This window comes from Carassius carassius, chromosome 9 (genome assembly GCF_963082965.1).
Source record: "Carassius carassius chromosome 9, fCarCar2.1, whole genome shotgun sequence".
Lineage (NCBI taxonomy): Eukaryota > Metazoa > Chordata > Actinopteri > Cypriniformes > Cyprinidae > Carassius > Carassius carassius.
Genome location: NC_081763.1, coordinates 17498495 through 17512648, shown reverse-complemented (window position 1 = coordinate 17512648; position 14154 = coordinate 17498495). Strand labels below are relative to the sequence as shown.

General features: G+C 38.6%; 2 protein-coding genes across 3 annotated transcripts in view; one reads left to right on the top strand and one right to left on the bottom strand.

Moving 5' to 3' along the window:
• LOC132149119 (liprin-alpha-3-like) overlaps positions 1–4654 on the top strand; it is a 38988-nt gene extending 34334 nt beyond the window's left edge. For both annotated transcript variants that reach the window (XM_059558066.1, XM_059558065.1), the window contains 4 exons: positions 328–396; positions 640–802; positions 2195–2253; positions 3303–4654. In XM_059558066.1, coding sequence (XP_059414049.1) covers positions 328–396; positions 640–802; positions 2195–2241 — 279 coding nt within the window. In that variant the 3' untranslated portion in view covers positions 2242–2253; positions 3303–4654. The remainder of the gene's footprint in view (positions 1–327; positions 397–639; positions 803–2194; positions 2254–3302) is intronic.
• A 1138-nt stretch (positions 4655–5792) lies between these two features.
• On the bottom strand, positions 5793–14037 carry LOC132149115 (uncharacterized). The gene is made up of 2 exons (XM_059558061.1): positions 13901–14037; positions 5793–7363 (listed from the first exon to the last, which is right to left on the bottom strand). The coding sequence occupies exon 2, from the start codon at positions 7342–7344 to the stop codon at positions 6076–6078; it is 1269 nt and encodes a 422-aa protein (XP_059414044.1). The 5' UTR covers positions 7345–7363; positions 13901–14037; the 3' UTR covers positions 5793–6075.
• Positions 14038–14154: the final 117 nt, after the last annotated feature.

Sequence of the window (14154 nt, the reverse complement as noted above, 5' to 3'; positions counted from 1 at the left end):
CACTTTCACATGATGACCTATATATCTCCTACACATTAACTTGCATTTACATGTATTACTTCACCAGACGCTTTTATCTCAAGAAACCATTTTTCTTGCAAGGGAGGGGGGGCACAAATAAATATTTAGATATTGACAGCCTTTATATTTATATATACAGTTAGTCTTTTTAATACAGTAGATGTATTTTTTTTTGCATGAAAACAAACCCTGTTGATTCATCAAGTCTCCAAACATGAAGAGCTTTCTAGATGAAAGCAGCACCTACTCTCTACCCCTGACCGGACCGGGCTGATTACATGTAAACTCTGTTTATTCCACATCCAGGCACGACAGCTTCTGGAGAAGGAATATAACTCTCTTATCGCCATGGGAACAGAGAGGAGGCCAGATGAGGTGAGCACCATGGGGCTTGAGCACAGCTGGATTTTGATCATCCTTTACCTCCCACCACCGAAATGCAAACAGCAGTATAATGACCCTCCTCTTACAGGAGATTGATTCAGCAGCCAGTTTTTTCTTTTTGTATTGAAGTAACATGGCTGATAATTGAGTTCATAATTATTCTCTGTTGAGCGACTAATATGATTCTGTTCCTCAGACTGCTGATCTTTTTTCTTCTGTTCTTGTGTGCTCTAGGATGGCACCAAGACGTTCACCCGCTCCCCTTCTTGGAGGAAGATGTTCCGGGAGAAAGATCTGAGGGGCGTGACCTCTGACTCCTCAGAGACCTTGCCTGCTAACTTCCGTGCCTCAGCCATCTCTACCCCCTCAGTCACCCTGAGGAAGGTCCAGAGTGATGGTGAGACCACACGTCCTCCCCTGGGAAGGCACACTTTTTGTTTTAATAATCACATTACCGTTTTTCCGGTAGGACAAATTTAAAAAAAATCTACTAGGAATACTTCATAGATGTCTCAATTCAAGTCATTCTTCCAAAACACATGCGAAGCTTTGTCACTCACAAAACGATGACCTAAAAACACGAACGACAAGTGACATCATCTAGTGTTTACTTTTGTTACATATCTTTACAAAACAAGAGTGACAGCTGTCTACTGTTTAGTATTCACTGCAGTATATGTTACATGGTCCGCGTTTACATTATGGTTCAAAATTGGTTGTAAGTTGTCCATTTTCGTATAGATTGCAGTGAAAGAACCAGCTACATCTAATTGTTTTTATAGTATTTTATTTGATAGATTCGGAATATATTTCAGTATGGTATTACTGTAAAAAAAAAAAGCTGTCTTATTCAGTTGTGTGTTAGGTGTTAAAACTTTGAAGTTTAACAATACAGGCAAATTGAGGTTTTGTGGCGATTATGTCTGAGTAAGAAAGAAATTCATGTAAACTGAAAGATGTAGTCAATGAATGTATTTTGTGACCAAGCAGAGACTGCTGTCGTGCTCACTGTGTGAAGAGTTTAAAAAAAGTGATCTAAATATTGAGAAATAGAAACTGTAATATCAAGATTTTTATGCTTTGATTGCACAAGCAAGTAGTTGGATGGAAAGAAGGGACTGACACAGGCCAGTTCCCAGGAGCACTGCAGCTCAGACGTGTCACGGGCACGTGTGCTAAGCATTAAAAATGTGCTGTTTTGAACTGTTTCGAAGGATTTAGCCAAATTTCCGTGCTCTTTGGGTTTGTGACATTTTTGAATGGCACTCTGAATATTATAAGATTCATTGACAAATAAGTTTTACAAAACTAGATACAGCTACAAGATGTCGAGATATTTTCAGTTATAGTACCTCATGAATTTTATTTGATGCCTGTGTGCGTGCGTGCGTGTGTGTGTGTGTGTGTGTGTGTGTGTGTGTGTGTGTGAAAAATATAGCATAGCAACATATAAAATACAACACACACACACATGACCAGTAAGAAGACATACAGTACATTTTACTATTTCACGGCAGTCAATAGAATAGAATATACCATAATTCAGATAAGAAATGATAAATAAGAGGAAAGACTAGTCGAAAAATACCCAGGACTGAGGATAAGCATGGCTTTGTGGAAATCCCGGCAATGAAGTCTGAAATAACTTTATGACAGAGTGATGTTGTGTTAGTTGTCAGATAAACGTTGTAATAACATCGTTTCCTTATCTTATGCAGAAGTGGATGCTGTATAATGTTGTTTAGAAATACATTTTGCAACTCTATCTCTCACGTGTCTGTTTCTTTAGCATCTTCAAGGGCAGAGTCTGGCTCAGTGAGGACCTACTCCTGTTGAGGGACTGCCAAGGTGAGACACGGCTAGCTAGATTTTTTTTTTTATCTGTTATATATAGAGATTTTATACTATAGTAAATTATTCAAAACAAATAAAAATAGTTTGCCCACCAGACTTTGTAAATATAAAAAGCTACTTTTGTTTCTGAACAAAAGGAAAGTATTTAATGACCATGTGTGGGCAGGGCCCCCAAGATGTGCAGTACACCTCTGTTATTGATTCCCCTCTGCATGCTGATGCATGTAAATACACAAATCACCAGAAGTTTGACCGATGCACTTTTAGCATTCTGTTGGGTTTCCTTTAGTTGCTATGAGAGAGTAAGACATGCTCTTTATATGTCTGTATCATTAAACTTGTTTTGGAAAGGGTTGCTTTTCTTGTTTTTATTGCGATTCATCGTGTGTTTTGGATTTGTGTTTGTGTGTGAATCATTATCAGGCCTACAGGGAATCTTGTAGAGTTCTTAAGTCCTTCACACATAAACACCCCTCGTTTGTTCATTCAAGATAATGTTTCAGCTCACTTACAATAAATGGTTTAACATGCACAATTTCTCCCAAATTCAGATCAGAATTATTATTTTTTTTTAAGTCTGCAGATTCCATCTGTACGGAAGCCTATTTTCACTGGTATATACACTGGTAAATTTTATATATGACATAAAAAGTCATAATTATGACATTAAATGTAATAATTATGAGTGGGGAAAAAAAGTTTAAATTGTGACATACCAAGCTGAATCTTTTTGTCATGAAGGATTTTAGTAATAATCATGTAGACTCATAATTTTGCCTATTTTTATTTTTGTCAGTTATGGCTTCATAAATGATTTTTTTTGTGTCATTATTAACTCATAATTTCAACTTTTAGTTTTATAATTATGCCTTTCATGTCATAATTATGTTATAGTTTTTACTTACACCATTTTGTCTTTATCTCGGATACGACTTATCTCAGTTATGACATGATTGTTTTCTTATTTGGTGGAAATTGGCTTCCATAAATTGGTCTTTATTGATACTTTATCAATGTGTTGTAATTCTGTCTCTCGCACACAGGGGGCGCCGTTGTCAGAGAGCTGGAACCGGCTTTACATTTCATTCATGGGGAGGAGGGGGGATAAGCAGAAAAAAAGCAATGAATATATACATTTATAAATATAACTCTACTGGTCTGACCATTCTGCAATAACAGAAGAGGGATGGAGAAAGAGACAAATAAAGAACAAAAAAAAGGACGACAAAAGACATGAAGAATGTATGACACGAGAGTGGTAAGAAATGGGATGGTTGGAGGAATCGGATGACTGTTTATTCTTTCTTTCTGTCGTTCTCTCTTCCTTTGTCTGTGCTGATGGGACGTCTGTAGATGAACTCTCGCGTCTTTCCATCCTTCGTTTCAATGGCGCTGCCCGCAGCCCTAGTTCCTCAGAATGGCTTTCGTTAACTGCCTGCAGTTGGTCTCTTGAGTCTATCGATAGCAAAGGATGTTTGTGGCAACTCGACCTGGACTTCAGGGATGTTTACATACGGTAAGGTTCAGAGGAAGTCCTTCAGAGCACAGTGGAGGGGCCAGGCTGTGTGAGGCCAACACTTCGCTGGATGTGTTTCTCAATCGGCACAAGCTGAGCAGTGAGAGCTACACATGAGACTGCAAAGGACACAATTCTTGCTCAGTTACTACTAGGTGTTTTTTTACATTTTCGAACATTTCGATTAAAGACTAAAAGTCAGCAAATGAAGGGAAGCTGGTGGTGGCAGAGAGACAGATGCGCGAGGGAAGATGCTTGCGAACAAAGCAAGTGACCAGCAGAAATGAGTCCTGATGGACAGAATCGTTCTAACAACGCAAGCCATAAAAGATGAGCAGAGGTGAACCGAGGAGGAGAAATGGGGAAGGGCCGGGGGGAAAACAAGTGAGAGAAAATGTTTAGCTTCTGTGTTGCGATGCATGTCAAACAACCAAGACGACAACAAACTAAACCTACTGGGGAACAAGACAATATGGAGTTAAAAATAAAAATTATGTGTACATTAACATATGAGGTTAAGAGCTTGGGGAACAATTTGTAAAATGTGTGTATTTTCATTTTTATTTTTTATGATAACTATTTATTTTCTGTATGTATGTATTGAATAACTGTATGTACATGTTCATTTAATAATTCTGACTGTCATTTTATTTGATCTAGTTTAAAGCGTAAATATGAAATATTAAAAACACGGTCATTAAAATATGCTACTTGTATGTGTACATTTTGACAAAATTGTGTTATGATTTGAAAACAAACCATTACTGTTGATGAGGATGACAGTGGTTCAAATTGAAAATGATGTCTGCAAAATAAACAATAATGATAATGAAGATGATGAAAATCAAAATAAAATAAAGTGTTCCTAATGGTACTAAAGAGTTTGGCGTGCTCGTGATTTTGAGAGGCTAATTTGTGTGCAAAGTAAGATTTTAGATTTTATATTCGACAACTGCAAATCAAAGAAATACAATCATATATTCCGCTTTGTATTTTACCAAAGCACCTCTTGCTCTTCCATCTACTTAAAAAATAAAATCATATTCAAAAGTATCTACCTTACAAAGATTGCATAATACTTTTATTACAATGACTCAATGTGAAAAATAACATCAAACCCTGTGTACTGACTTCCACAGCTTTCTTAATACAGTAACCAGGGAACTGGAATACAGTTCATTTCATCCAACACTCATTTTTTGGACTGTATTTCTGTACAGTTGCTGAGTGGACAGTACATGGGTGAACCATCGTTTCTGACACCGAAACCGAAGAGGCTCATGTTTTGGGAGAGGCATTTGAAGGACCACTGCTGACCACTAAACAGCTTAATTGTTTTTGGTTATTATAAATAAACATATATTTGCATGATGTATATGTTTCACTTATTGTACATTTATAAAGAAATATATTAATATCAAGTACTTAGACTTACATACTAGTTCAGAAGTAATAACTTATTGACTGTATACTATAGATACAATAAAACAAATGCAACAATATATGAAAAGTAAGAAGAAGAAAAAAGGATTTCGGTATTGAGGTTTTCTTGCTTGTGTGAGTTCAGACGTGGATATGGACCGGAGGAATGACAGCAGAGCGGAGGAATTCATCGTCACCTCATATCACTTCAACCCGTATACTGTTTCATGAAACACATATAAGTTACAGAGAATGCACCTAGAAAAAAAAGTGAATCAACCTCATCCTCACATGACTTGAGGAATATCGTCAAAGACTATATATTACCCAGACAGTTCACTTGTATTGCTGTTTTGCATTACATGTGAAAATATCAAAACATGAGGCATTTCCTTTAAAGAATCAGCACACGTACACTTTTGTTATCGGTCTATAAATATTGTTTAAAATGAAGACACAGTCGTATGCTATTATAATGAACTACAAAGGCAGTTATTGTGCTAGGAAATCTGCATAAACTTGAGGAGAACTGACTTCATACTTGTTGGTTGGAAAAGTGAAAATTATTTACTGGCATTATTTGTTTGCAGATGCCTTTTTGCCAGTATCTAATGCAATGAATTTCTAACACGTTTAAGAGTGACAAACATCAGGTTTTGAGCAACACAAGGGTGATTTCCATGGCTGTCCTCAGCAAGACACTGGGGTACAGCTATAGATATGTGGGAACATCTGGAAACGAAATATCCCCCACACAGTGGACCAGAACAGATACAGCTCCTCAAACACTCAGAATTCACATGATCTATCAACTCCGTGTCAATCCTATGTTCAGACAGTCCAAGCTAGCTGTCCCTTCTGCCTTCTCGCTCTCTTCCTCACTCCAACTTCTTAGTGTTGTACGTCCCTCTAGTGAGCAGCACGCAAACGCAGGAGGAGTCAATACGGATCCACCTCCATCCTATCCTCTTGTTTTCATCTGAGGTGAGTGCGCGTACGTACGATTGTTTGGTTTCGCACTTGCTCATCCAGTGTTTCTTATCCACCCCCAAGCAGCTGGCCCCCTCCACCGCCTGCACTTCACCTCTCCTGTTTGGATCTGGCTTACGGCACGTTGTTTCGTAGAAACGCTGCTTGAGTGGCCCAGTCTGGGTCGGGATCTCAGGCAGAATAGTGACGGTGTTGCTCAGTAAGTCCACCGCGGTCTTCTTGGTCACCCACCTGGTTTCGGCCTCACATACGGAGCGTGCCATGCCTTGTGCGCTGTGGGCGGCTTGACGCTTGCGGCGGACCCTTGGAATGTGGCCATCAGAATCAGAAAGGCCCAAGAGTAAGTTCCTGTATGTGTCTTTGTCTCCTCTGTGAGCAGAGGTGTTAGCATCCATCATGTGGCTTTCCTCATCCTCAACGTCATTGGTCAGAAAGCCTGACTCCAGCATTAAGAGCAGAGGTGGGTGTTTGGGTGGGGAGAGGGCCGGGGAGAAAAGTACCCGAGGATTGGCGTCCAGCAAAAGCAGCTGATCTTCTTCTCGTAGGCCTATGTCATCAAACTTAAAGCCCTGTTCTGTTCCAAACCCTCCATATTGCTGCACCATTTCTTTAGCATTGGTGCTCCCAACCGTTTGAGCTTCGTCCAGATGTTCCTGCACTGGAGAACTCTGCAGAGAGACCATAGGACTTCTTGCGTTCCTGTCATCTTTAAGAAAAGTCTCTGCCTCAATACTGCTTTCTTCATGAAACTGGCTACTTTCAAGCTGATAGTCCTTGAGAATATCATGGCTTTTTTCAGCCAGTATTTTTTGTGATTTGTATTTCCTGGGTTCATGCGGCCTGGAGGCATCTGCTCCGGTAGTCCTACCTCCACCTATTAGAAGATTCTCTCGGTTTGCTCTATCTTTGGATATATGGTCTTCCTCAAGCGTGCTCTGCTTATCGACTGTTCTGTGAGGAGCTATGTCATGTGTGCTGTAGTTGTTGTGAGAAACAGCATCAGGGGAGTCGTTGTCCACTGATGTGTTGGTCGGCATGCTGATGTTGCTGTCGTTTCTGCCAGGCTCTATCGCCGCGACAACAAGCCTGGGCACAGGACTTTGAGAGAAAGGCATGGCCGAGGCAATCACCATGGCAACCAGGGGAAGCCAGTGCATCACTCCCAAGACGTGTCAACTATGAATTGATAAAAAGAAAAAAGCTAGAATTAGAAAGAGCATAAAGAGGAAGAACAGTGGAGTTTAATAAGACACCACAAATATTTACATGGGACTGTTTAGAATGGTAGGAAAAAATGTAGGGCAAGACTTAGTTCTTTCCAGTGGTTGTTGATTGGATGAAGGCAGATCTGAATACAAGCTTGCTGTTAATAGTAAGAAAGTGATGGGGTTTCTGTGGACTCAATTTCTGGAGAAGTCCAGCATACGTCACCAGAGAGAAGTCTGTTGTTTCACCAGAAGATCATTTGATTCTTTGATTAAAAATGACAAATTATATATATATATATATATATATATTTTTTTTTTATAAAAACACTCATGGATGATAACATGCATTTTGAAAATAGACATGGTTTCATTTTATGCTGACTTCAAAATAAGATAATTTGCAATGCATACTTTTTCCATTGTATACTTTTTTACTCTGAAGCGGGAACAGGTTTCCTCATTGCCAACTCATAAAAATAAAGTAAAATAAGCATAAAACTGTAAAACTATAGCTTTACAGCTTTAGCATTTGCTAGTGGAAATAAAGATGCAAAATTGCAAGCAGCAGATTCATGTCTCTGTGTAGAGGGAGAATGGAGCCACAAACTAGCTTCACCATTGCCTGCTCCGGTTGGTCGGCACAGACATGAAGTCACCGGCTAGTCGACGTCTGGCAAAGCTCTGTTTGAAATAAAGCCACTAACAGTGTTGGTCTGGTGCTGGCCTAGTTTCACACGAGACCACAAACAACTCTGGTATGTATGGAAAAGGTTGTAAATTTCACAGATTAAGAGCATGACTGAGGCAAACAAAAAGATGCTACTTTACTGTTTGAGCCAAAGAATGAATCAATAAAAGAAGGCGATGTTGCTTTGGGCTTCAAATAAATGCTCATTTCATCATCTTTTATAATAAATATATATGTTTTTGTCTTATATACTTTTTCCATACGTTTGACCTGATGATCCCATATTCACACACTTCTGTAACCTGACTCTCAGCAGTACTGAGAAGACCTCAGAGATTTAGGTTATTTATTGACAGGAATGCCAAAGTTCAGCAGTCTTCTACCTAAAACAAGCTCCTGGGTGGTTACTGGCCCAGTGGAGGTGATTTATATGTTTATTTAGTGGGGGTTCGAGTAAAACTACACTGATGGATGATACACTCGCTTCCTTTTACTCTCAGCACACTGTCAACCACCAGGTGGAAGCAAAACCACCACATCAAAAATGATAAATGTGCCTCATCACTGGTTTTCTTGTCACATTGTACAATCAAAATAATATTTATATATGAACATTGTGAGGAGAGGGTTGAAAAGATTAACTCTTCTGCTCCTTGAGGTTGCTTTAAGGGATCAAAAATACAATATTGCATTAATATTGTGAATATTTTTATTGGAATGTTTTTTAAAATGTCATTTATTCCTGTGATGGCAAAGCAGCCATTACTTCAGTCTTCAGTGTCACATGATCCTTCAGAAATCATTCTAATATGCTGATTTTGTGCTCAATTTGTGTTGCTTAATAGTTTTGTGGAAACCAAGAGTCATATATTTTTTTCAGGATTCTGATTAATTGAAAGAATTAAACTAGAACCATTTATTTGAAATCTTTTGTAACATTTATTTGTCTTAACTGTCACTTGTGATCAATTTAATGCATCTATGCAAAAAATGACCCCAATTTTTGGACAGTAGTGTATATAGAAACAATTTATACCAAATATATACAAAAATGAGTGCAAACTACATAAAGCATATAAGGCATGAGGTGTGATGCTCTTAAAAGCAACACAACTCAAAAATTTCTTCTTAAAATTGATTAAATTAGCTTTTTAGCAAGTATTTGACAAGAAAAATTTGACCACACTGACCTAGAGTGTGTCAACTTGCGGATGATACAGTGAGGGATGCAGTCGATCGGTCCAATGTTAAGGCCAGGTGTAAATTACTCACCAGTCCTTTGCTGTTGTGCTGAGAGATGAGGGAGGGAGAGGCATTTAGAAAGAAAGAAGAATGCTCAGAATGTCAGTGATGTGGTTTCCTCAGGCGGGACACGCTAGAATGAAGGAGGGGGGCGAGGGCGAGTAAAGCTAGTGTACGCAGAGTCAAGTGACTGTTCGTTTGAGAAGAAGAGATAATCATTAGACTCATAGGGAGAGAATGGGAGGAAAGAAGTTTGTGTGTGAAGTGCAAAATCACCACTTGTGATACTCATAATAACAGCACTCTGCCCCGGACACAGTTTTCTAATAACACTCAAGCCAAACGAACACACTCTAATTCAATGCACAAGTAAGCCTGCTGTCACAAGCAGGGAAAGAATGCCACCAAGTCCATGCATATGCATGCCGGGAAATAGAGCACTACATGTATAAATGCTTACTTCCTGTTTACGTTCAACATAGAAACAGGTGTGCTATGTGCAAATGAAGCTCTTTTGTCTTTTAAACGCAAATATAATTGGGGCTATGTGTAAGATGGTGGTATTTTTGCAGCGAGATTTACAGTCTTGTTCTTTCACAACCTCTAATGTTGACAAAATCATACAGTCTCACTTCATACTGTCTCACAAACAACCAAATGCAAAAATATAAAAACAAGAGTCACTAAATCACAGCATGTTGCTGACTGCTGAAATGAAGTTACATATATGACCATACGAAAGAATCAATATTTAGATATTATTTTGCAATATTTAGACTATATTCAATGACAAATGAGTCCAATAAAGGAAAAATCTAGTTTAAAATGCACAGGGCAAGTTCTTAGAAATGTAATCTTTACACTCATGGTGGTTTCAGATGGTTTTCAAGAAAAGTTTAAATTGAATGATGTAATGTAACCATCAAATAAAAAGTACTAAATTATGTTCTAAACACCTTAAATATGTGATTTTATACATAGTAATCTATATTAAAATACATTTCAATTAGTTAATCATAATAATTATAATTTTTCCCCCTTCTCTAATATGTGTGTATCCATAGCAAAATCCGTTTTTAACATGGCATTTTTCAACCTGAACCAATCTTGCCTTGTCATAAAAAACTAAAATTGACGTTTTAACTTACTTACTGACCTTAAAACACATTAGTTTTTTTTTCATAAAGTAAACATGCTCAACTGCATTCAAATAATTTTATATATGGAGTGCATTTTTACTGCATAAAATTAACAGATGAATGAAAAGATGTCTACTGTCCCCCAAAAATGACTTACTAACAAAAGTTATGAGTAAAAGCATTTTTCATGGTTGAAGGCAGTATGTGTGTGTGTGTGTGTGTGTGTGTGTGTGTGTGTGTGTGTGCACCTACTGTATGTGAAAAAGGGTGTAGTGCATGCGTATGTGTGTGACCTGAGAGGAAAGCTTGCTGGTTAATGTGTATGTTTGCTTTGGAATGGGAACACAAGCAGCAGGCAGGCAGACACACGTGCAGGAGGCATATCTGTAGACGCTGGGCATTATGCAGAACCACTCAATCAGTGCGCTCCATTTGCAGCAATGACATGCAACTCTGTCAACCAGAGTAATGCTGCACTTTCTCCCCTCACCTTACACAGAGATCAAAAATGAGCCTGCAGCCTCACATTAAAAACACCAAGCTCCTGAACACAATGAACCCACATGTTTAACCCAATCTTATACACTCTACCTCACAGGAACCTGTGCACACACATCCACACGTATCTTTGATCTGACCCACTGCTCCCACCCCCATGACAAGCGTAATCTGCCATCTTCTAGACAAAAGCCAGACAAACACTTTGGCTCTTCCACTTCATTCAATTCTCAGTTTCATGCCACTGAAAGCTTTAAACCCACTTAATAAATAATCTCTTTCACTGGAAATCAGCCAGAGGATCCACTACCACTTCATGCTGTCACGCTAACAAGCCTGTCAAATCAATTACTGCAGATGTATGGCCTTTATTATCTATCCTCTCCAATCCGAACAAAAGCGTGACTCATGATAGACATTCTACAATCCCCCTGTTCAGACTTGACATGACTGACAATTTTGGAATTTTCCCATCGTCCCACTCACCCTATACACTTGGCCATATGCGTCCAACGCAGCACAGTCTGAACCCTCATATCAAGCCACAAAGAATTGGAAAGAAAATGAAAACGGCTTCAAATCAAGTTAAACAGATCATGTCATGTCACATTCCAACTTTATATTTACACGTTTATCTTTTCTATTTAGTTTTATTATAACTTTCAGAACTCAAACCTTTTCATCCAGCCCGAAAAAAGACCATTTATTAAACATGAACTGCGAAAATTGATTTCCAGCTTCCACAAATTTCTTATTAGACAGTTATAAATGACCAGCCCAATTACACATTGGTACTCAAGTGTTTAGCGATCTGTCGAGCCCAATCCCAGTCAAATAATATGGAAGAAGATTCAGAATTATTCAAAAAGTAAAGAAAGAGTACATTTGTATAGTTTCTTAATTGCATCACTGTGGTTTATTTGGAATTATGAAGATGTCTTTGTTGCAGGCTTTGCAATTAGGCTTTAATTGAAGGATGGGGCGCTGCCAACTATATAATATATGTTAATATGGAAAGTTCACATTGGAGAAAAAAACAAACAAACAAAAAAAACCCCCCGCCTGATTATGGGTTGGTCAGATACACAATGGTTGTTTAAAACTAAATTATAAATTGTAAACAAAACTCTTGGGTAAAATAAAACAAAAGGTTAAAAAATATATTTTACTCTTTAATATTAGTTTTAAAAAAGAAAGAAAAAAGACGCTGCACAAATTCCCTCTGTGAAAAAAAAAAAATTCTTGGCAGACAAGGATTATTATTCAAAGACAAACATACCGTAACTTGACTCATAAAATCACTCACATAAAAAAATCAGCATGCTGTGCAGATGTTTCTGATCAAAGGCACTGTGTTGCAGTTGAGAAATCAGTAGCTTGAACACATCTGAAAATGGCTACCACACAATGAGTGACACATTCCACTTACTCCTCACACTTTAGGATAATCTCCATCCACACTTTCCCACTTTCTTTCTCAGAAAGAACTTCGGACTGCTTCAGATCCTGCCTGGATAAATGGAGGAAGAGTTCACGTCTCATAAATACCTGTAGCTTTTTTTTCTCTCTTGTTCTGTCTCAATGACTTCCCCCAACACTTTATGTGTTACAGGGGTGGGAAAATAGTTACATAAACATTCATTATGTAGTAAACAATAGTTGTGAACTTCTGTTTTCATGGGCTAGCAGGACAGGTGACTGACAGGGTGTGCATGTGTGTTCATTATTGTTTTCAATGGCTGCCAGCTCCAACCCCTTTAACTCCTTTACTGTGTAAACACATTAGCACTGAAAAACTACTACTCTCCTGTGGAGATCTACATCCATTTGTTTTTCCTCCAAAGTACCTCTAATATTACAAAATAAAACGATTTGGATTATTTAAACTATCATTCTGAGGAACGATACAAAGTAAATGCAAAAACACAAACACACCTACTGTGTATTTTAAACAGCATGTTGGACTGACTTCAGAGACCTTCTTCCGAGGTACGCAGGCAGACAGGAAAACAAATGTCACATTACTTGCTGACCTCTGCACGCAAACACCTGGTCAACACCTGAACCGAGAGCGGAACGCGGACGCACCGGACAGAGAAGGTTTACATATAAACCGCACACTGCACGCGAGGGACGGGACAGCGCCGTTGACTACAATAGTCTTGTCGATTCGCTAGCGGCTGAAAAATATCAGATCAAGCATATTTTGGTCTTTCGCCAGAACAGTTTTTAGTCATCTCTTTCGAGGCCCGGGGTAAGCGCTTCTCACGATCGTTTCAAACTCGACTAGTAATGAGTCCAACTTATTAAAATGAATCGGTTCTTTTGAAGAATTGGTTTCCGATAAAAACATTTAAAAAGCTGTTTAAATTACAGTACGTGATGATGGGGTTTCATGTTACATGCTTTAACCGCTTCAGCAAAAACTGTACATGTCCAGACAAATTGCTGTTTATTGAAGTTATTATTGCAATTATTTTTTTTAATACAGAATGTGTGGTTTGTGGTCCAGTTTGTTGCAGCCATGATTCAGCTAATTACATAATTTACCTATGTTGCAGTAAACAATACTGGAATGTATCAATATCACCTGGCTTGAAAGGATGTTTTGATAAAATGCTGTTAAAACCAGCTGTTTTCATACATACTGTATCAGTTCGTATCGAAAGAGAACCGAGTCATCTGATTCATTGTAACGATTCGACTCAGTTGAACGATTCATTGGCGTTCGGCTTATTCCAAAGCTTGACAACCTGTCAACGAGTCCGATCAACACCCGCTTAACATTAAATTAACTGTTACGAAAATGAAGCCAAAAGAAATGAATCTGTCATTACACCACTTTAGATGTTATCAACATCGGAAGCGTGTGATTAGTGAACACCTGTAGTACGCTAACATGTTAAAAGGCCTATCTTTAAAAACACGCAGCACCTACCGTTTAGGTGAGTTTCGGACCACACGTATCTTCGACAGACACCACATTGATTCTACAGTCCGTCAGTCTCAAGCAAAAATGAACGAAATTTCCAGAAGAACTCTCGATTCACATAGTTCAGACTACAGAAGTCTCCCACATCATCTCCGGAGTCCAGTCTGAGAGGGTCCACGTCGAGTTGTATTTCCACGCTTATCTGTTTTCCTCACGCGCGACCTTCTGGAGGATTTGCATGCAAGCGGTGAACATCCAGA